This window comes from Hemitrygon akajei, chromosome 5 (assembly GCF_048418815.1).
Source record: "Hemitrygon akajei chromosome 5, sHemAka1.3, whole genome shotgun sequence".
Lineage (NCBI taxonomy): Eukaryota > Metazoa > Chordata > Chondrichthyes > Myliobatiformes > Dasyatidae > Hemitrygon > Hemitrygon akajei.
The window spans coordinates 185,989,685-186,013,844 of NC_133128.1; the positions used below are offsets into that span (position 1 = coordinate 185,989,685).

Sequence of the window (24,160 nt, forward strand, 5' to 3'; positions counted from 1 at the left end):
ACCTGGTCCCAACATATCGATGCAGCTATAAAGACGGCAAGACAGCGACTATTCTTCATTAGGAGTTTGAAGAGATTTGGTATTTCAAGAAATACACTTAAAAACTTCTGTAGATGTACTGTGAAGAGCATTCTGACAGGCTTCATCTCTGGCTGATATGGGGGGATGGTGCTACTGCACAGGACCGAAAGAAGCTGCAGAGGGTCATAAATTTAGTCGGCTCCATCTTTGGTACTAGCCAACAAAGTACCCAGGACATCTTCAAGGAGCAGTGTCCATTATTAAGGACCTCCAGCACCTAGAGCATGCCCTTTTCTCACGGTTACCATCAGGTGGGAGGTACAGAAGCCTGAAGGCACACACTCACCGATTCAGGAACAGCTTCTTCCCCTGTGCCATCCGATTCCTAAATGGACATTGAACCCGTGAACACTACCTTACTTTTTAAATATATATTGTTTCTGTTTTTGCGCGATTTTTAATCTAGTCAATATACATATACTGTAATTTATTTATTTTCTTCTATATATGTATTGCATTGTACTGCTGCTGCTAAGTTAACAAATTTCATGACACATGCTGGTGATAATAAACCTGATTCTGATTCTGAACTGTTGATGCAGTTCGTAATATTTTCTGACTTTCAGGTCCCATCCTCGTCGCCATCTTATTGTGTCTGTGCGCAATTATATATATAATAAATAAAAGCATGGACGTGGTAGATGTCATTAACTGGTGTATGCACATTGCAACGCACATGCGCAGACAACAGATCAATACGTAGTGCTAAGGCGGGGGGGGGGGGGGTGGTCATTGCTCTAAAAGAAATAGATCCATACATTACAGGTTCAGATTTTAAAAAGTCAAAGTAAATCCAAACTTGCTTTCACAAAATTGCTCCTGATAGTGAGTTCCTGATAGGAGCTTCACTCCTCTGCAGCTCCATCGTGATCACCCCTCATCTGCCTATAAGATTGCTGATTTACCTGAGCAAAGGCTCCACCCCTGCATGGAGGCCCCAGCTCTGTGCATCCTTACCAATACATTCTGAGCAACAACTGTTTTACTGACAAACTTTGACATCAGAATTCCTATCTGCTGCTGAACCTGTGCAAACTTATCCTCCAGAGTAAAACTCAGCTTAACTACACTGCCAAGTGTTCTTAAATATGAAATTGGCACTACATCAGTTTCTCAACACTAGCTTCCAGTTCTTGATGTCAAAACTTTACACATGGAACATCTGCTGCTGTGTCACATTTTTGTTTCTTAATTGTTGAAATCAAATAAACTGTCTTCAGTATACATCATTAGCCCTGCCGCTGATGGTTTCACTGGTCATTCTCCTAAGCCAGTCTCGTTCCCAGTTAGGGTTTCATGAGAATCAAAATCAGAATCGTGTTTATTATCACTGACATATGTTGTGAGAATTATTGCTTTGCAGCAGCAGTACAATGCAATACAAAAATATATGCTACCATAAGCAATATATAAAAAAATTAATTTAGTATTGCAAAATGAGTGCAACCATCATGCTTCTAGGCTGAAATTACTGTCTTGATCTGATATGTCATGGCAAGGTGACTATTAATTTCACATTTATCATTTTTCTATTGTGACCATTAATGCTAATGCTTGGAATATTCACTTCTGTAAAGGTTCTCCCACTGGAGAATTCCTGGTTACCATACCCTGCAAATAACTTCACAGCCCAGTTAGATTAATTAAAACACTCCAAGCCGTCTCTTGACTGGTTCCAAGTTCAAAATATCATTCTGGAATGCAACAATAACAAATAGCAAATTATTTTCTGTCTTCTTCTTAAACTTCAACAGAGCAGTTGTTAAGTTACCTGATTTGCAGTCTGGAGAATTCAAATCCCATCCAGATAGCCATGAAATTTATATTCAGTTAATAATCTGAAATTTGGAGAAAGTTGTTGTATCCGGTCTTAGTAATGGTAACATTAAAAACCGTTCTGATACACTAGTCTCCTTTAGAAAGGAAATCAGCCCCCTAATCTGGTCCTCCTTATCATTGCTGCCACTCAGGTAGTCAACTCTGAACATTCCAAACAACCATATTATCACCATCTTGAGATAATTGGAATGGACAATAAATCTGGCCTCATCAGAAATGCCCAAAATTCAAAGCAAGTCTGTTATTAAAGTACGTATATGTCAACATATAAAAGCCTGAGATTCTTTCTCTTCCGGGCATACTTAATAGATCCATAGAATAATAACCATAATAGAATTAATGAAAGACTGCACCAACTTGGGTGTTCAACCATTGTACAAAAGACAATAAACTGATCAAATATAAAAAGAAAGAGAAATAAGAAATAATAATATATATAAATAAATAAGCAATAAATATCAAGATGATGAGATGAAGAGTCACTGAAGGCAAGTCCATTGTTTGTGGGAAGATTTCAATGAAAGAGCAAGTGAAGTTAAATCAAGTTATCCCCTTTGGCTCAAGAGCCTGATGGCTGAGGAGTAATAACTGTTCCCGAACCTGCTGATGTGAGACCTGCGGCTCCTGTACCACCTTCTTAATGGCAACAGCGAGAAGAGAGCATGCATTGGGTGGTGGGGGTCTCTGATGGTGGGTGCTGCTTTTCTGTGATGGCATTTCATGTAGATGAGCTCAGTAGTGGGGAAGGCTTTATCCGTGATGGACTGGGCCGTATCCACTACTTTTTGGAGGATTTTCCATTCAAGGTCTTTGGTGTTTCCATACCAGATTGTGGTTTAGCCACTCAATATGCTCCCCATTACACTTCTATAGAAGTATCCTTCAGTATGAATAAAATAGAAAAAAAAGACGTAAAGGCCTTATGGACATTTGAAATAAGGGATGGTGCTGGAAAACTATAGCTGGACAGATAACAGACAGAGGAACTAGGTTAGTGTATGATATGATGCATTAATCCAGAGGTAGACTGTAATTGTAGATCCTCAACATCCCCGAAACACTCTTTTATATTCAGTGGTTCAATTTACTATCAGAGAATGTATACAGCAAACAACCTGAAATTCTTACTCTTCACAGACATCCACAAAGCAGAAAAAAAACCAAAAGAGTGAATGACAGAAACATCAGAACCCCAAAGCAACCCCTCCCCTCCCATGCACAAGCAGCAGCAAAAGCATCAGGCCGCCTCCACCCACCATGATCCAGAGTCCATCAGAAACTAAGGTGCTCTTGTTATTGCAGTTACTCGAAAATAACAGTGTACTACTTATGTAAATAAGAAGTATCTTGTCTGACAAATAAAATGGCTTGAAATAAAACTAATTTAATTCATAGTTCAGTTTGGACAAATAACATGCATAGTTTTCTGTGAACTTTACTTCGCCACTTCCTAAAATCTTGCAGAACTTATGTATTTGCCAGCAAGTTGGTTTAGCATTAAATTGGACCAGGTATTCCTAAACTCATTGTGATACCTACAGCCTCCTCTTTTTACCTTCAATGCCTTCGTTAATTACTCTCCCCTGCAATTTACCTCACCTCAGATCTTCCATTTTTTTCCTCTTTCTTTTTCTGTACTTTAAAGATCTTTTACTATTAATTTGCTTACCCCCTATTTCCCCCATTTATGTAAGTATCAGGAGATTATTGTTAGCTCCTGGTGCAGCAAACCCTCTTGAACTGTCCCAGAACTCTGCAAATTATTCTTTTCATATGAACATCATCTTCTGTTTTGAACTTCTGACAAACTTATTTGTGCACGCTTTGAAAGGGAGAATAAAACTAGAGCTACCAGGATCCCTGCAGCACCCGGTGACCCTGCAATCATTGTCTCGGAAGACCACAATCTGTGCGGATCGGAAATGACATCTCCACCTTGCTGACAGTCAACACTGGTGCACCTCAGGGTTGTGTGCTTTGCCCACTGCTCTACTCTCTATACACCCATGACTGCATAGTTAAACACAGCACAAATGCCATCTATAAATTTGCTGATGATACAACTATTGTTCATAGAATTTCAAATGGTGACAAGAGGGTGTACAGGATTGAGATTTATCAGCTAGATGGCTGGTGTTGCAGCACCAACCTTGCACACAACATCAGAAAAGCCAAAGGACTGATTGTGGACTACAGAAAGGGTAAAACGAGGGAACACACACCAGTCCTCATAGGAGGATCCGAAGTGGAAAGAGTGAGCAACTTCAAGTAACTGGGTGTCAATACCTCAGAGGATCTAATCAGGACCCAACATATCGATGCAGCTACAAAGAAGGCATGAGAGTGGCTGTATTTTCTTAGGAGGTGGAGAGGATTTGCTATGTCACCAAAGATACTCGCAAACTTCTACAGATGTACTGTGAAGAGCATTCTAACTGGCTGCATCACCATCAGGTATGGTGGGGGTGGGGGGGGGGGGGTGGCTACCGTACAGGATCTAAGTAAGCTGCAGAGAGTTGTAACCTCAGTGAGCTCCATCACGGGCACTCCATCATGTCTCTATAGTATCCAGGACATCTTCAAGAAGGTGGTATCCATCATTAAGGACTCCCATCTCCTACCCAGGTCATGCCCTCTTCTCATTGCTACCATCAGAAAGCACATATTCAGCGATTCAGGAACAGCTTCTTCCCCTCTGCCATCAGATTTCTGAATGGACATTGAACCCATGAACAACTCACTACTTTTTATTGCCATTTTCAAGTTAAGTCTAGTCACTTTTTATTGTCATTTCGACCATAACTGCTGGTACAGTTCACAGTAAAAATGAAACAACGTTTTTCAGGACCATGGTGCTACATGAAACAATACAAAAACTATACTGAGCTATGTAAAAACAACACAGAAAAGAAAATTACACTAGACTACAGACCTACCCAGGACTTTAAGGATAAAGGGGAAGCCTTTTAGGACCGAGATGAGGAAAAACTTCTTCACACAGAGAGTGGTGAATCTGTGGAATTCTCTGCCACAGGAAACAGTTGAGGCCGGTTCATTGGCTATATTTAAGAGGTTGTTAGATATAGCCCTTGTGGCTAAAGGGATCAGGGGGTATGGAGAGAAAGCAGGTACGGGGTTCTGAGTTGGATGATCAGCCATGATCATACTGAATGGCGGTGCAGGCTCAAAGGGCCGAATGGCCTACTCCTGCACCTATTTTCTATGTTACTATGACTGCATAAAGTGCACAAAATAGTGCAGGCATTACAATAAATAATAGACAAGACAATCAGCACAGTAGAGAGCAGTAAGTTGGTATCAGTTCAGTCTCTGGATATTGAGGAGTCTGATGGCTTGGGGGAAGAAACTGTTACATAGTCTGGTCGTGAGAGCCCGAATGCTTTGGAGCCTTTTCCCAGATGGTAGGAGGGAGAAGAGTTTGTATGAGGGGTGTGTGGGGTCCTTCACAATGCTGTTAGCTTTGCAGATGCAGCGTGTGGTGTAAATGTCTGTAATGGCGGGAAGAGAGACCCCGATGATCTTCTCAGCTGACCTCACTATCCGCTGCAGGGTCTTGCGATCCGAGATGGTGCAATTTCCGCACCAGGCAGTGATGCAGCTGCTCAGGATGCACTACTTATTTAACTATAATATTTATATTTATTGTAATTCAGTTTTTTCCTCTGTTATAATGTACTGCTACCGCAAAGACAACAAATTTCACGGCATATGCCGGTGGTAAACCTGATTCTTATTCTCTATCGCGGTCTTTGATGTCTCTCTTCGGAGGCTGCCCAACCTGTTTTCTTTAATATTGATATTAGCCACTTTGATAAGTGCGTTCTGCGGCTTGTAACGAATTGTGGCGACGCTTGTGTGGTGCAAGGGCGCGGGTGGGTAACTTTGGGCGCGACCCCTTTAAATCTCCTGCAGAGGGACGAGCGGCACCTGGAGTTCCGGGACCGGGCATGCGCACTCGGACCCGCGCCCACCTGAACGTCCACACCTGTTTCCAACGAGGCGGAAGTTTGTGCCGAATCAATGCAGCCGTGACCGAGGAGCTGCCTAGAGCGGCCGCCGAGTTCGCCCTCCGTTACCGGCGGGTGGATGACTTTCCTCCGGCTGATCCCGGGAACTCCAGTGCTCGGCGTACTTTCCGATTACCCAGAGAGTAATTACCGGACTCGGGGTTTCTGTCGTGGTTTACCACTCAACCACCTCAAACTAATGCGGCATCGCCGGGATTCAGCACATTAGGTAAGCTGATTCTTACCGCTTTTTTTAAACCATTAAGGACTTTTTAAAACGATTAAGGACTTTTTAAAGAAGAAAAGTTTTTGTAAGAGAATGCACGTGCACACGTGTATACACTCACAAAACTCACAATTAAATGCTGGTTCAACATTCTGTTAATCTGGGTTTGCATCATAGTTAGGATTCGGATGTTAAAAGTGATTAAGTGGACTGTAACTCCACATCAAGGAAGCCGTCAAGGCGGTAGTTGGCGCATCTTCGGGTGAAAGGGGACTGATAGAAGTAAAGTAATTGGAATTGAAGGTGAACTCGCATAACTCATTGTTGCTGGAGTCACGATTGTTACTGTGGAGTGGGGGGTTGGGTTTGCAGTTATCCTAGCCCCGGATGTCACAGCAGGAGTTCCTTGTTAAAATGTACGAGGCTTAATTGATTTCCTTCTGTCAAAGAGGACTTTCACATTAAATCGACATTCCAGTTTGCAAAGTTTCAACGACTAATAAAGAAAGGAAGCACATCTTATACAGAATCAACTCCTGTAAGTTTTATAATCTGTTGTATTCTGATTCAATGGTATGCTCTAGTTCAATCTAAGACGATTGGCCTGTGGCACAATGCATGAGGGTTGTTTCTGATACTGAGATCTGTGTGTAATCGGTTCACAATGGTTAGTGGGAAATACAGAATTTTTTTTTACAATTTTTAAGAGAGTATTTCCTTGAAGCAAATTTGTTTGAAACGCAATGTGTACTGTAGATGTAATGTTTTTAATGTTTTAATTTAGAGGAGATTAGGAAAGAGATAAATTAATATAGGTTTCTGGTATGTATCCTGGCAGAATGCATTAGACCGTAAGAGAGAGGAACAGAATTAGGCCATTCGGCCCATTGAGTCTGCCATGCCATATGAGCAATGCTGTTCCATTTTCCATCTCAGCACCATCCTACTGACTTTCCCCGTAACCTTTCATGCCCCGACTAAGCAAGAACAAACAATGCCTTAATTTTACACCCAATGACCTGGCTTCCACAGCCACCTGTGGTAACATGTTTCAGAGATTCATCACCATCTGGATAAATACATTCCTCCTAATTGGACATCCCTCTATTCTGAGGTTGTGTCCTCCGGTTTTGACTCCACATTAACTCCACTCTGTCGAGTCCTTTCTATGGTTTTGATAGGTTTCAGTGAGATCTCCCCCTCATTCTTCTAAATTCCAGTGGAAACAGGCCTAGAGGCACCAAATGCTCTTTGTATGATTCCCTTTTCATTTCTGTAATCATGTGAATATCCTCTGAACCCTCTCCAATGCCATTTTTTAGATATGGGGCCCAAAATTTCTCTCAATACCCCAAAAGAGGTCTCACCAGCGCCTTATAAAGTCTTGGCATTGCATCCTTGCCTTTATCGTCTAGTCCTCTCAAAATGAATGCTAACATTGCATTCGCCTTCCCTCAGCACTGCCTCAATTTGAGGAAATCTTGCACAAGGACTCCCAAGTGCCTTTGCAGCTCGTATTTTTGAATTTTCTGCCTGCTTAGTAAATAGTCTATGTTTTTGTTCTTTCTACCAAAGTGCATGATTATATACTTCCCAATACTGTATTCCATCTGTCACTTTGCCCATTCTCCCTATCTGGCTAAGTCCTTCAACAGACTTCCTCTTTCCTCGACACTACCTGCCCCACCACCTATCTTTGTACTGTCTTCAAGCTTGGCCACAAAGCCATCAATTCTGTCATCCAAATCACTGACATACAACGTAAAATGAAGTGGTCTAAACACCTTCCCCTGTGGAACACCACAAGTCACCAGCAGCCAATCAGAAAACGCTCCCTTTTCTCCCAATCTTTGCCTCCTGCCAATCATCCCATTTTCTATACATGCTAGTATAGAATACCGTGGCACCTTGGTACTATCATGTGTGGCACCTTGTCAAAAGCCTTCTGAAAATCCAAGAACGCAACATGAACCAGTTTTCCTTTGTCTATCCTGCTTGTTATTTCATCAAAGAATTTCTACAAGTTTGTCAGGCAAGATTTTCCCTTAAGGAAGCCATGCTAACTAAAACCTATTTTATCATGTTCCCCCCCAAGTACCCTGAAACCTCATCCTTAACAATTGACTCTGACATCTGATGTCAGACTACCTGGCCTGTAATTTCCTTTCTTGTGCCTCCTTCCCTTCTTGAAGAGTTTGGACTGACATTTGCAATTTCCCAGTCTTCTGGAGCCATTCCAGGTTCCTGAAAGATCATTACAAATGCCTCCACAGTCTCTTCAGAGCCTTGGGGTGTGCACCATCTGGTCCAGGTGACTTATCCACCTCTCAGCTTCACAAGCACCATCTCCCTAGTAATAGCAAATGCTCTCAATTCTACTCCCTGACACTTGAAATTCCAGCATACTGCCAGTGTCTTCCACAGTGAAGACTGATGCAAAATACTTATTTAATTCTTTCACCATTTACTTATACCTTGTCACTACCTCTCCAGTGTCATTTTTCAGCAGTCCGGTATCTATTCTTGTCTCTCTTTACTTTTTATATTCTGTAATTTTAAAAATAAACTATTGTTATCTTCTTTGATTTTATTGGCTAGCTTACCTTCCTATTTCATCTCTTCCCTGCTTATGGCTTTATTAGTTGCCTTCTGTTTTTAAAAGCTTCCCAATGCTCTAAAATCCCACTAATTTTTGCTCTATTATATGCCCTCTTGCTTTTATGTTGTTTTTGACTTCTCTTATCAGCCACTGATACAGCATCTTGCATTTAGAATATTATGATGACTTTAGAATGTATGTTTCCTACGCCTTCCACATTTTTCTCAGAAACTCCAGCCATTGCTGTTCTGTCGTCATTCCTTCTATGGAATAAATTCCTGAAAATACAATGTCAACTGCATTGAAGCAGTTTGAAGCAGTTTTTTTTCCTTTTATGTAATGAACAAGCTTTGTTCTTGAAACGCTGCATCAACCTGCTACAGTATGTCTAGATCAATGGGTATGTGTGAACTATTGACTGTTCGCTCTCTGTTATATTCCTGTTAATTTATGTTTTGTAACTCCAAATCACAAAAACTAATGGAAAGAAAAAGAAGGGAACCTGAGAGATGTTTGTCAATTTTGTTTTACTTTTAGTGAGGCATGCACTTATGACAGGGTGGTGTAATGACGTATGCCATTGACATGTAACCCATAATGAATAACTCAAATGAACAAAGAATATATCAGACAATGTATTTACAATATTACTCAAATATTAAATACACAACAGATCTAACAAAATATCTTGAAATAATGGGAAAACACAAAATTGAACATCAACGGATCTTGCACATAGAACTATCATCTCTGGAGAGCAGTACTTGAAATCTGGGCCTTACTATCTGTTTGCTTGTTGATCTAAGAATCATTTTGTTTGATGTACCCCATTAGATTTTCCTTCCTTCCATCAGCAAGTGAATATTTTTTCCATTCAATTATTGGATGAATGAAAAATTGGGTGGTTGGACCTCTAATTAACTCGGTAATCAAAGCATAGGAGTTATTGAACTGCAGCCTGTAGTAATCTTTTCTTTTCTTTTCAAATCTTTTTATTAATTTTGAGAAAAAAAACATAAGTAAAATATAAGTACAAAAACATTTGAGAGTACACAATAGATTCATTAATAATCAATTATGTATTAATCAATGTAAAAAGTCTCCCAAACTTATAATATTAATATGAAGGATTTTAAAAAAAAGAAAAGCAAAAAAAAACCCCAAAAAAGAAGAAAAAAAACAATATATATAAAAAAAAAACAACTAACATGGGCAATTGTATAATGTTAAATACATACAGTAGTGCCAATGACTCCGAACCTCCATTTATACAATTCAGGATGGTAACAATAAGGTTCAGGATCAGACCATTTAATTCGCATGAAAATGTTGAATAAATGGTCTCCAAGTTTCCTCAAATTTAACTGAGGAGTTAAAGACCACACTTCTAATTTTTTCTAAACTCAAACAGGAAATGGTTTGAGAGAGCCACTGAAATACAGTTGGAGGATTAATTTCTTTCCAGTTCAATAAAATAGATCTTCTAGCCATTAGTGTAACAAATGCAATCATTCGCTGAGATGAAGCAGATAGACACATATTATCTATCATAGGTAGACCAAAGATTGCAGTAAAAGGATGCGGTTGAAGATTAATATTTAAAACTCTTGAAATGATATTAAAAATATCCTTCCAATAGCTTTGTAAACAAGGACAAGACCAAAACATATGGGTCAATGTAGCAATATCAGAATGACATCTATCACAGGTTGGATTAACATAAGAATAAAATCGAGCAAGTTTATTTTTAGACATGTGGGCTCTGTGTACAACCTTGAATTGTATTAGAGCATGTTTAGCACAAATAGAGGATGAGTTTACCAATAATAAAAATTTTTCCCATTGCTCAGTAGATATAGGGCAATGCAATTCTTCCTGCCATTCCTTCTTAATTTTTTCTGATATATCTGGCTGTACCTTCATAATCATATTGTAAATGATAGCTACTAAACCCTTTTGATAAGGATTAAGAGTTAGAATTCTCTCTGTAATGTCCAATGGACATTCTTTCGAAAAAGACTTTAATTCATTATATAGAAAATTTCTAATTTGTAAGTATCTAAAAAAATGGGTTTTAGATAAATTGTATTTGTTAGATAACTGTTCAAAGGACATAATGTTATCATCCAAAAACAGATCACGAAAACATGTTATACCTTTTGTTTTCCATAGGAAAAAAGCTTGATCTATAGATGATGGCCGAAAGAAGTAATTAGATATTATAGGACTTGACAGTATAAACTTATTCAAGCCAAAAGATTTACGAAATTGAAACCAGATTCGTAATGTATACTTAACTATGGGATTAGTTATCTGTTTATTAATTTTGAGTAACGAAAAAGGAAGTGAAGATCCTAAGATTGAGATCAATGAGAAATCTTGCACAGATTTACATTCCAAATTTACCCATTGTGGACCAGCTACTGTAGTCAATTCTTGTGTCCAAAATATCAAATACCGTATATTAACTGCCCAATAGTAAAATCTTAGGTTTGGTAAAGCCAAGCCGCCCTCCTTCTTTGGCTTCTGTAAATATTTTTTACCTAATCTAGGATTTTTGTTCTGCCAGTAGTAATCTCTTTTTAATCTTTTTTTTGGTCTTAATCAAAGCAATACACAATGAATGAAAACCAGCCTTGCCTTGTTAGGTATATTTGCGCACTGCTATTTAGGTGTGTTATTTCAAGTTAGTTTAAAGGAGTTGTACCTTCTGGAATTTAAAATAATGAATGACATTGCATTTACATCGATGTTTTTCAACACTACGATTATTGTGTGAATAGGAGCCCCAGAATAAATAATCGTAAGATTTTAACTTGTGTACACAGGACATGAGTCATGTTGTTCAAATATTAACCCAGAAACTCTGTTGTGATAATTGGGAGTGGCTGGGGATAAGTGTATGTTTGCACTTTCCAAGTGCTTACTCTTGTATAATGTACTGACATGGATTCCTTCTTAAATATATGATTTATAGAAGTGTTTTGTTACTGTCACTGTCAAAAAAAATTAGAAGCTTCACTTGCAAATAAAGTAACAGTGAATGGTGAAAGAGCAATGTAGAACCACTTCCCTTTATATCATCCTGCCACTCTGGTTATCTGTCCTTTAGTTCTGAGTGACCTAGTTTTTGAATGTGCAGCTCTCTGTTTCCCACATTGTAGATCATGATGTGTTGCTTAAGAGTCTTCACCATTTTGTCTTGCTGGTTAATTCCCGGCGTGTGTAGCTTGTATTTCAATCTTGGGAAAATTTTCCAGCATTTGGTAATGTTACTAACTTATTTAACAATGACTTGACACACACAAAATGCTGGAGGAACTCAGCAGGTCAGGCAGCATCTATGGAAAAGAGTAAACAGTCGAGGTTTCAGGCCGAGACCCTTCACCAGTCCTGAAACGTCGACTGTTTACTCTTTTCCATAGATGCTACCTGACCGGCTGAGTTCCTCCAAAATTGTGTGTGTGTGTTGCTTGGATTTCCAGCATCTGCAGATTTTGTTGTGTTTGTAACAATGATTTGATTTTTTTTATTTTTCAGATTTTAAGATTTTAACACTTCATGAGTATTTTTGTGGTCTCTTCGCTCCAGGAAGCTGGATATTCATCTGAAATTGGAGGCTACATTTCTGGAGTGAATTTTAAAAATAAAGATGCCTGCCATTCAAAGGCTTTTAAGACGACGTTACTTGCATTGGAAACTCATTCTCATAGCCCTTGTGTTTGTTACATTTTTATTTCTGATGCATAGGGAAGTAGTTGGGAACACTACACAAGAGCCATGGTTGAAAGAAATGGTTGTGAAAAAAGACAAAATGCTGCACATGATGATGGGAGCAGTGAACAATTTAAAAGATGCAATTCCAAAAATGCAGATAGGAGCCCCTATCAGAGAGCAAGAGTCTTCAGAGCTGAAAAAATCCTGTTTGCCTGGATATTATACAGCAGCAGAATTGAAACCCTTCATGGAGCGGCCCCCTCAGGATCCCAACGCCCCTGGAGTTGGAGGGAAAGCATATCTCACTGATAACCTGTCTCCAGAGGAACAGAAAGAAAAAGATAAAGGGAATGAGAAACACTGCTTCAATGTTTTTGCAAGCGACCGAATTTCCTTACATAGAGATCTTGGACCTGACACACGGCCACCTGAGTATGCTTACTTTGTGATTTATATTCAGGGATAGGTCGGATTATTTCTATCTTATTGATATTAATAACTTAAAACAAATGTTACTCTGGTTCTAGATTCTACATTAAGGCTGTGAAGATATGTACATGAAGTGTGAATATAAAAGCATTTTAGATCGTAAGATCATAAGATATAGGAGCAAAATGGGCCATTTGGCCCATTGAGTCTGTTCCATCATTTCATCATGGCTGATCCATTTCCCTCTCAGCCCCAATCTCCTGCCTTCTTGTATCCCTTTATGCTCTGACTCATCAAGAATCTATCAACTTCTACCTTAAGTATACCCAATGACTTGGCCTCCACAGCTGTCTGTAGCGACAAATTCCACAGATTCACCACTCTGGTTAAAGAAATCCCTCCTCATATCTGTTCTAAATGGACATCCGTCTATTCTGAGGTTGTGTCCTCTGGTCTTAGACTCCCCCACCATAGGGAAAATCCTCTCACTGTATTGTGGCCTTTCAACATTCAATAGGTTTCAATGCGATCCCCCCCCCCACCCCCATTCCTCTGAATTCAATGAGTACAGAGACAGAGCTGTCAAACGCTCCTTATATGATGAGCCTTTCAATCCTAGAACCATTTTTGTGAACCTCCTTTGAACCCTCTCCAATGTCAGCACATCCTTTCTCAGATAAAGGGCCCAAATCTGCTCACAATACTTCAAGTGAGGCCCCTCTAGTGCTTTGTAAAGACTCGACCTTACAACCTTTTTATACTCTAGTCCTCTTGGAAATGAATGCTAACATCGTATTTGCCTTCCTCATCGCTGACTCAACCTGCAAATTAACCTTTAGGGAATCCTGTACGAATTATTTCAATTCGTACAAATTAAGAAATTTTATTTAATCTAAAATAGAAGAACTCTGAAAGGGATGCGAAAACTAAGACCTATATGTGCATTGATCTGTGAAGGGAGGAATAAAAGTGGGGGATCTTGTTTTCAATGAAGATTATGACTTTCTGGACTTGATATCAGAAATACAAAATAAGGTAATGATTATGTTGGACTTCAGTCAAACATTGTGCCCAGTTCTGGGTAGTACATGTGGAGTATGTAAAGAAGGTATGGAGAAGATTTATTAGGAAGTTGGTCAGATTGGAGCCTCTGAGTTTAGAATTCAGTTACGTGGATAGATAAAGTTGTTCTCATGAAGCACAAAATTTGAAGGTGTGATTTGATACATTATCATGAAGGATCTAGGCAGGGTGTAGAAAGAGTACTTTGCTACTGTTGGTGGAAGACTTTGAGCAGGATTCAAAGTTACAGTCTGGTATTTGCTGCCTGTAAGTTAATAAAGGCTGTTGTATCGCTCTAAGACATAAATACGATATAGAATTTGTTGCATGAAAAATTCTGGGGTTTTGTAGGGGTAGGGGCCAGGTGAATGGGAACCCCAAAAGTACTTAAGAAGCTTGAAAACTGAAATAAATACAAAAGGTGCAGGTCAGCAGGATGTGTGAACAGGGGAGCGGTTAATGTATCACATTCTGGACCATCAATCAAAATATGCGGCTTTTGTGTTGTTCTGTTTAGGTTTTGTTGGCATGAGGGTTGGCATGGGTTCAATAGGTGAGGTAACCTCCTTCCATGTTGTAACAAATCAATCTAAATTCTGGCATTTAATCTAAATTGCTGAACACTTGTATGTAAATGATTTCAGATATAATAATGGAGGTTCAGTTTTGGGATTGTTGTTTGCAAAGTGGAAATATTTACAGTAATTCAAATAAGCAAACATGTTTAATTCTCCTCCCACGGTTAGGAATACTTCAGAATTTTTGCTCAGTTCAAAGTTATTGTGTGTACACCACATTTCATATCTAATCAACTCCTACAAAGCTATATAGACAATAGACAATAGGTGCAGAAGTAGACCATTCGGCCCTTCGAGCCTGCACCGCCATTCTGAGATCATGGCTGATCATCTACTATCAATACCCGGTTCCTGCCTTGTCCCCATATCCCTTGATTCCCCTATCCATAAGAAACCTATCTAGCTCCTTCTTGAAAGCATCCAGAGAATTGGCCTCCACTGCCTTCTGAGGCAGTGCATTCCACACCCCCACAACTCTCTGGAAGAAGAAGTTTTTCCTTAACTCTGTCCTAAATGACCTACCCCTTATTCTTAAACCATGCCCTCTGGTACTGGACTCTCCCAGCATCTGGAACATATTTCCTGCCTCTATCTTGTCCAATCCCTTAATAATCTTATATGTTGCAATCAGATCCCCACTCAATCTCCTTAATTCCAGCGTGTACAAGCCCAGTCTCTCTAACCTCTCTGCGTAAGACAGTCCGGACATCCCAGGAATTAACCTTGTGAATCTACGCTGCACTTCCTCTACAGTCAGGATGTCCTTCCTTAACCCTGCAGACCAAAACTTACACAATATTCCAGGTGTGGTCTCACCAGGGCCCTGTACAAATGCAAAGGGACTTCCTTGCTCTTGTACTCAATTCCCTTTGTAATAAAGGCCAACATTCCATTAGCCTTCTTCACTGCCTGCTGCACTTGCTCATTCACCTTCAGTGACTGATGAACAAGGACTCCCAGATCTCTTTGTATTTCTCCCTTACCTAACTCTACACCTTTCAGATAATAATCTGCCTTCCTGTTCTTACTCCCAAAGTGGATAACCTCACACTTATTCACATTAACTGTCATCTGCCAAGTATCTGCCCACTCACCCAGCCTATCCAAGTCACCCTGAATTCTCCTAACATCCTCATCACATGTCACACTGCCACCCAGCTTAGTATCATTAGCAAACTTGCTGATGTTATTCTCAATGCCTTCATCTAAATCGTTGATGTAAATCGTAAACAGCTGTGGTCCCAATACCGAGCCCTGTGGCACCCCACTAGTCACCACCTGCCATTCGGAGAAACACCCATTCACCGCTACCCTTTGATTTCTATCTGCCAACCAGTTTTCTATCCATGTCAATATCTTCCCCCCAATGCCATGAGCTCTGATTTTACCCACCAATCTCCTATGTGGGACCTTATCAAATGCCTTCTGAAAATCGAGGTACACTACATCCACTGGATCTCCCTTGTCTAACTTCCTGGTTACATCCTCGAAAAACTATAAAAAAAAACTATCTATATATAGATCAAAATGCTTATTGAGCTTTTTAGAAACAGATGCAGAATAATTTTGCTGTGGTTATAAAATGTAGGTCACATTTGTATTATTTTCTTCAAACCAAGTGCCCTAAATCAGGGATGAGATATTAAGCAACACAGACAAGATACTGGAGGAACTCAGCAGGTCCGGCAGCATCTGTGGAAAGGAATAAAGAGAAAATATTTCCGGCTGATACTGTTAATCAGAACTGGAAAGGAAGGGGTGAAGAAGCCAGAATAAGAAGGTGGGGGAGGGAGGGGAGGAGTATAAGCTGGCAGGTAGGAGAAACCAGGTGGGTGGGGAGTGTTTTGCTCTGGGTTTCAAGCATCTACAGTATCTCTGGGGTTACTGATGAAATATTTGCTGTTTATTTTGAGTTTCGATTGTGTGCAGAAGGAAAGGGTTAAGTGGATGAAGGTCCTTTGGCTTTAACTTTTCTTGAATTTCAACTCTAGATGCATTGAACAGAAGTTTAAGAGATGCCCTTCCATGCCCACCACAAGTGTAATTATAGTGTTCCACAATGAAGCCTGGTCTACACTGCTCAGAACTGTTTTCAGTGTAATGCATACCTCACCTGCTATGTTTCTAAAAGAGATAATTCTGGTTGATGATGCAAGTACAGATGGTGAGTTTGAGCTTTATTATCAATATTTTTGTTTATCTTCTTGTGCAGTGACAGGTCTGTGGTGACTTTAATTAACAGTTCTCAGAGAATTAACCAACAGCTTTGGTTGTGATAGAGAACTTCCCAAATATGTGGCTGTAGTGGTCAGAAACAAGCTAAGCATGCATGACAACCTTCCGTGTAATACTTTAATAAGAACAGGTGATCTCTCCAATACACTCTGGTGCTAGATGAAAATACTTGCCTTCATATTCTAAGCACAAAACTGGAGTTGCTATTCTACAAATTGAAAACTGCCAATCTTCCTGTATCTCCTTTTTAAAAAAAGATAATTTTGAGAGGTTTAAAAATTTTTGTGAATTCATGAAAGCAGGGGTTTAAAAAACCCAGCAATTTTCAGTTAATCTTTCCTAAGTCATTAGAATTGAGTTTAATATCACTGGCACATGTTGTGACATTTTTGTGGCAGCAGTTCTGTGCAATACATTAAAAAATTATAAATTATAATAAGAAATCTACTCATGTTCAATGGCTAAGCGATGTTATGTCTTGCTTAAATTTAGAGAGATTCGTTGTTCAATTTCTGAATCAAGACAAGACTTTCTAACATTGTGGGGACCTTTTTTGAATTACTTTCATAATCTTTGATTTGTTATCAAGTACAGATGTTGGCTAATAATATGTTCGACTATATGATAACGATTTCCCCCCTTTTTCTTTTTCCAACCGGCTTTTCTCGGTAGTGGGTTTAGATTTTTTTTTGTATAATAATAAAATTATTACTTTTCAATATTATGATTCAATTTAATTTACATGAATATGAGGTAATGAAACTAAGTGTGATTAACATATATTGTAATTGATATATGATACACATCCTCCTGTATTCTGCATTCTTTTTTGTAAGAAATCAATAAAAATATTGGAAAAGAAAGAAATCTATACAGTGTATATATAAAATTAAGCACTACAAAAAGAGAGCAAAAAGTCAAATCTATTCTAGCTGACACTCATTAAATAGTTGTGGTTGAACTGCATGTTTACAAAATATTTCTACTTACAGATTACTTAAAGGAAGAGTTAGATAACTACGTGAAACCATTCCAAATAGTTAAAGTGGTTCGTCAATTGGAAAGGAAGGGGTTAATTACAGCAAGATTGCTTGGGGCCTCAGTGGCCACTGGAGAGGTTTTAACCTTCTTGGATGCACATTGTAAGTTGACTAACTTTGATGCTTTGGAAGCTATTTTGTCGATTAAAAAGAACCAAGGCATGACCTTATTGATCTGAGAAAAATAGCATCAGATTTTGTTTACTTTAGTTACTTACAAGTGTGGAATCTTAGATTGAATTAAGGGTTACACTGTCAGAGAAGGTTTGCTCCAAAGTAGTTAAATGAGGTATTATTTTATCTGGTTTCTCTCAATTCAGTCCAAAGAAACTGGTTGTGAAGAGAACTTTCCATATGGTCTGAGATGTTTTATTGATAAGTTTTGTGTACATTGAAATTGTTTGTCATCTGGAAAGGAAACAGTTGATGCTGAAGTAACCTCTGTAGAGAAAAATGAGAACATGTAATGGCTGGCTTATTCAGAAACCATTGGAGCTGCTTCGAGCTAAAAATAAGATTTCTTGCTATTAGCATCCTAAAATTGTTAAAATAAAATGTATGTTGTTGTGTATTTAATATTTCAATTGTCTGTGTCTGTCTCTCATTTAAAGACGAATTTACGTCCATATTCCTGGACTTGTTTGTTTTCCTCTGAATTGACATACCATAACATTATGTATTGTAACTTAAAAACATTAGACAATATATAAGATGTTATGGTATGCCAGTTAACATTGTATATATTCAGCTGGATATTTATCTAGAATCAATAAAGCACTGTCACTAACACATCTTTCTTCCCCACCCACCCATCCACCCTTCCACACAGGTGAATGTTTCAATGGTTGGTTGGAGCCTTTGCTTAGCAGAATAGCTGAGAATTACACTGCTGTAGTGAGCCCAGATATCTCCAACATTGATCTCAAAACTTTTGAAGTTATGAAGCCAAATCCATACGGACAAAATCATAATAGGGGAAACTTTGATTGGAGTCTGTCATTTGGATGGGAAGCTCTCCCTAATCATGAGAAGAAAAGGAGAAAAGATGAAACTTATCCCATAAAGTAAGTTTAAATTTTCAAAATGTACAGTAAATTTGGAAAAATATTTGGCTTGTGCAGAGAATTTTAATTCAGCACTTGGTTTAAAGCCCAGTGAGATTTACAGGAAGATTTTTCCTGCTTGGCATTGCTGTCTGCCATACCTCCAGCTGTGCTCATGGGTCAATTGCCTGGTCCTCAGCTAGGGCCCACTACTCATTGATGTTTCACTCCCTTAGCCCTGGTACATCCCCTGGTGGCTGAGCAATGGCAGGACATCTCCCTGCTACCCCTGTAGCTTTCAATGTGGTTAGCTGAACCCCCAATTTCTGTCCTTCCTCCTCTGCCACAGCCAAAAGCTGCCCTTTTCTGCATCTTCAGCCACCTCTCTGGAGGCCCTCCTGAGCCTTGCTCCAGTCACTGCCAGATCATGGAGTAATAACTACAAGTAGTTATTCAACTACTTTTTAAAAAAAAAATATGATTCCGTCATCCTGTCAGGCAGTTACTTCCAGACCTCTGCTACTCATTAAATGAGTTTCTTCCCCTCAAATTTTTTTCTCTCAACTCCCTTCTAATCCTTTTATCACTGAATTTGAATCTACACTAGCTAGTTACTGACAACTGGAAATGACTCTTTAATGTTTATTCATGGATGGTGGGGTAGAGATATGTGTCTACCCAAGGAGGTGTAAGGCACTCTTTCCCGCTGCTACTCTGCAGGTCATCCTTGGGCAAGGTGTAGCACCTGCTAAACCCCTCCCCCCCCCCCCCCCCCCCCCCCGATCAGAGTCACATGAGCCATGGAGCAGGTGGTGGGACGGTCATATGAGCAGCCGGTGCTTCTCACACGTCCTGGTTATGTGACCACTGATTCCAGTCAGACAATTTCTGAAGAGTACTGATAATGGATGGGGTCACCCATCTTGTAAAGGCACTGCCCAGAAGGCAATGGCAAGCCACTTTTGTCGAAAAATTTGCCAAGAACGATCATGGCCATGGAAAGACCTTGATCGACTATGTTATGTGACATGGCATATAATAAACAAACGAGTGTTTATTCTCGCAGGACTTAATGTTCATTTTACATTCTCAGTTTTTCTTTTTGTTTCAAAGAAAATGACTTCAACTTAAATCTCTCGCATCTATAATTTTCCATCCCTGGTTCTCAAAATCGCCTCTGTGCTCTTCAGTGCTGCCTCCTTCCTCTACTGTGGTTATGAGAAGGGTGTACCGCAGTTGACTGTGATCTAATTTTGCAAGAAGATGAGCATAAATTAATGAATTTTTCCATTTATTTTCTGTTTGGACAAGCAGCCCCTTGAACATATAGCAAATGGTATAGTTTCTTGCTTTCACTTTGCAGGTCTCCAACATTTGCTGGTGGGCTATTTGCTATCTCCAAGCAATATTTTGAACACATAGGTGCCTATGATGATCAGATGGAAATATGGGGTGGTGAGAACATCGAAATGTCCTTCAGGGTAAGTGTTTGGTTTTGTATTTTATTTTGTGTGTGAATTTCTCAAAATAGAAGATTTAGAATTCCATCATCATGTGGATTCAAAATTTTCCATTTTAAATCGCTGTAATCTATCATTGGAATCTGAAAATATGGAAGCATAAAACTGGGTCTCCTCTAAGGTTGATGCAATGATGGCACAGCTCTCATCACTGATTTTGTTCAGTTAATCAAAAGTTAAATTTGAACTTCGGAGATGATTGTCAAAGCATTTCAGTGTTCCTGTTATATATGGTGACAGAATGAAATTCAGTGATCTTGGGTTAGGGTGATTCTTGCACTTGCAAGTGAATAACTTTGTTAATCAGGAACTGTTTTCTTTTTAATTTATCATCTTTCCATGTATAGAAAAGGAAAGTCATCATTGTTAACATACTCATGAATATAATTGTATTTGCTGAAGACGGCAAAGAACATTGTACACAAGACTCAGTCTAATAGGTACACAAAGTGGTTTGCAAATATGCTGCTCTCTGCAATGTACTGCAGTCACTATTGTCAGATATGTACACAGAGCATATTAGAAGGAATTATGGTATTGGTTTCCCACGGTACTGTATTATCACCACTGACAATATAAGCTTAACCTTTTTAAACAATGATATTTGCTGTTGCACAAATATAAATGGAGATATATATGAAAAACATAAATTTCTTAATTGAAAGAAAAGGAAGCCTTTTGAACTGATTGGCTTTGGTCTCGGTATAGTCATCCAAAGTACCTCTTTCAGTACCAAGTCATCACCTGCAATGAGTTGTTGCTCCTCTCCACACCCTGTGGTGCATTGGGCAGCAACCTGGCGGTGTCTTTAGCCGTTGTCTTTTTTTTTACAAGGCCGATTTGCTACCCGGCATGGATGGAAGATTCGAACCTGAGACCAGTCACCTCAAAGTCCGATGCAGATGCCACTGTACCAGTGGCCGGCTAGTACCCTGCAATGAATTGCCCTGGAGTTCTATTGTAGGCCACCATTTACCTGCAGTGAGCATCATGTAACAGATGTCAACCAATTTTTGCCACTCCTCCATTATTGATCAATTCCGGTCTTGTCATCTGTGAGTCATGAGGACCAGAGCAGTCAGACCTGTTGGGCAGGATGTTCTGTAGCACTCGGATAAGGACTGTCAGGAAGGGAAATAGCTTCTTCCCCCACCCCCCTCGCCAGGCCATAAAACTGCTGAACTCCCTGCCGCACCCAGCTCTCATTATGTATGAAGCACTAGTAGTGCTATACTGTTGTTTTTTAGTGTCTTAAATGCACTTTATAATTTGTTAATTTACTAGTTGATAGTATTACTTTATTTGTTGTCTGTTTGAGATATTTGTACTGTGTTGTGCACAGAGTTCCAGAGGAATGTTTGGTGGATCTTGATATTCCAAAAAAATTCATACTTCCATCCAGAACCAATTCTTCGCCTCTTTCCTCCTCCCCTCCCCATATGAGGATGCCATATGGTCTTGTTCTCTTTCTTACTGTGGATTTTTCTAATTGAGGAGATAGATATTAAATCCACTTTTACGTTGCAATTTGTCTCTTATTTGCATACAATAAATTTCTTTCTCCGTTGATTTGCCAATTCATTTTGTAAATTTTCATCTTAGTCATCCGTTACATCCTACACTTTGAATGGCGTTTCCTAATTCATCCAACTTTTAATAAGTGCAGTCGAAGGTTGAGCCATTGCCAATTCCTTGTAGAGCGGTAGAGCGGCCTCCATAGGTCACGGTTGACTATGGATGTTGTGCCCTAGCTGTGTAGATATGAAAGCCTGGCAGTACAATATGGAGAGCAAGCTGTTGCCCCTATAGCAAACTCTCCCTCTCCACCCAAAGGAACCATAGAGACCGATACAGTTTGGCACAAGCAGCATCACAGAAGATGCCAATCATTGTTGAACTCAACATAGGAAAACTGCCTTGGGGACTCCAGATCCAAATTTTCCCTCTGGCTTTACTCCCAATGCCTTCACCATGAGTGAGTGTAGCTACAAGGCAGCAGAGATTAAGATCAGAGTTTTCCTTCTCCTAGATGAGCAGCCAGCCATAACTGATTTGCCCCATCTGCCCAAAGCTGTTGTATTAAAGCTGCCAGTAACCTGCCTTTGCCCTTCTCCTGTCAGTAAAAATGGTTCCACTGGTCATGGTAGCTAAGCCACACATGAAGGCCGGGTCTTGGACTTGGTTGTCAGAGGCTATTTGAGACCATGCCATTGGGAGTATTTAATAGGTAGTGGGAGCTTATCCCCAGTACATTCCCTGGCTATAACAAGCTTAACGAAACACTTCCTTGTACAATTTGCACAATTACAATCCATCTGTATCAAGTGGATATTCGAGAAAAATTTAATTTTTTGACCCTTGTTCTAAGTTAATAAGAGGACTGATTCCTGCGGATGATGACTAATGTAAACAACCAAATCCAGTTTTTATTTCTATCTCAAAAGATGTGATAATTTAAATGACTCAGGCCAGGCAGCATGTTCAGAGAGAGAAGCAGAGTTATACTTGCAGTTTGAGGAGCTTTCATTAGAACTTGGAAAAACTAGAGAAAACTTCTTATTTTAAAAAAAAAACTTAAGAGAAAGGTGAAAAAGGCAATGAAAATGCAATATATTAGAGAGAGAGAGACAAATGGGCTAAGTACACGTCCCAGTGTTGATTGCCAGTGAGGTGGAGATGTTATTAGCAATCTGTACAGATTGTGGTCTTCTGGTTAGGAAGTAGAGGATCCATTTGCACAGGGAGGAACCAAGGCCCAGGTTCTGTTGTTTTTCGAACAGGACATTAATGGGGTTATCTGTGTGAAAACTAGTAGCAAAGTTTTTTTGGTTGTGGAGAGTCACATCTCTTGGCTGCAGTAAAGTTGTATAAAAGTACATCGTTGTACCATGTTTACAAACATTTTGTGAAGACACTGTTTTTCTAATTCAAATCATAAACTTCCAACAGAGCAGCATGGTAGCCATTTTGAAATAGTTACTTCACAAATAAATATTTAGTTACTTCTATCAGTTGTGTACTAGTGATGATTGAACTGTTTAATGTGTTCGTTACTATGTTGAAACACTTTCATTCCTTTCATTTACCAACAGGTATGGCTATGTGGTGGACAATTAGAAATACTGCCATGTTCTGTCGTAGGTCATGTCTTCCGTACCAAAAGCCCCCATACTTTCCCCAGAGGTACTCAAGTCATAGCCCGTAATCTGGTACGGCTGGCTGAGGTATGGATGGATGACTACAAACAGATATTTTACAGACGAAATAATCAGGCGATGCAGATGTTCAAAGAGGTGGGTGGAATTGTGAAAATCAATATGTGCATAATTTATTAAATTATTGCAGCTTAATGATTGAGCTAGCAACTTAGCTTTTGAGATTAAAATTTTAGAGACGTTCAATTTAAATGGGTAGAAGAATTAAGTGTTCAATGCACGTATTTTCAAATGTACATGTTAACAAAATACCTTTTGCTATATTGCTCTGAAAGTTCAAAATTTATTTAAAGACCATAAGGAATAAACTCAAAAGCAAAGCATTGCAGAATCTAACTTACTGCTTCTCCTTCATGAACTTCAATTTTATATTATACCTTTCCTGGTTTCTATTTTCTCTTTGCCATGTTAACTTTCATTACTTTGTTTCTCTGAATCATAGTTCTGATGAAAGTCTTATGAAGGTACCATCTTGTGCATTTAATATTTCACTAATATTAATCATTCTTTTAAAATCTTTTTATTAATTTTAAACAAACAAATGAAAC

The 24,160-nt window shown here is 39.2% G+C and overlaps 1 protein-coding gene across 4 annotated transcripts in view; it reads left to right on the plus strand.

Moving 5' to 3' along the window:
- The first annotated feature begins 5,917 nt into the window (after nucleotides 1–5,917).
- The window catches only part of galnt3 (UDP-N-acetyl-alpha-D-galactosamine:polypeptide N-acetylgalactosaminyltransferase 3 (GalNAc-T3)), a 53,692-nt gene continuing 35,449 nt past the window's right edge, over nucleotides 5,918–24,160 (plus strand). The window contains exons 1-7 of one of the 4 annotated variants that reach the window (XM_073047441.1): nucleotides 5,918–6,177; nucleotides 12,314–12,922; nucleotides 16,551–16,723; nucleotides 17,787–17,936; nucleotides 18,664–18,898; nucleotides 20,241–20,358; nucleotides 23,490–23,690. In XM_073047441.1, coding sequence (XP_072903542.1) covers nucleotides 12,426–12,922; nucleotides 16,551–16,723; nucleotides 17,787–17,936; nucleotides 18,664–18,898; nucleotides 20,241–20,358; nucleotides 23,490–23,690 — 1,374 coding nt within the window. In that variant the 5' untranslated portion in view covers nucleotides 5,918–6,177; nucleotides 12,314–12,425. Of the gene's footprint in view, nucleotides 6,178–6,592; nucleotides 6,713–12,313; nucleotides 12,923–16,550; nucleotides 16,724–17,786; nucleotides 17,937–18,663; nucleotides 18,899–20,240; nucleotides 20,359–23,489; nucleotides 23,691–24,160 lie in introns of those variants that run through there. The other 3 variants (XM_073047443.1, XM_073047444.1, XM_073047442.1) reach the window with 3 other exon arrangements.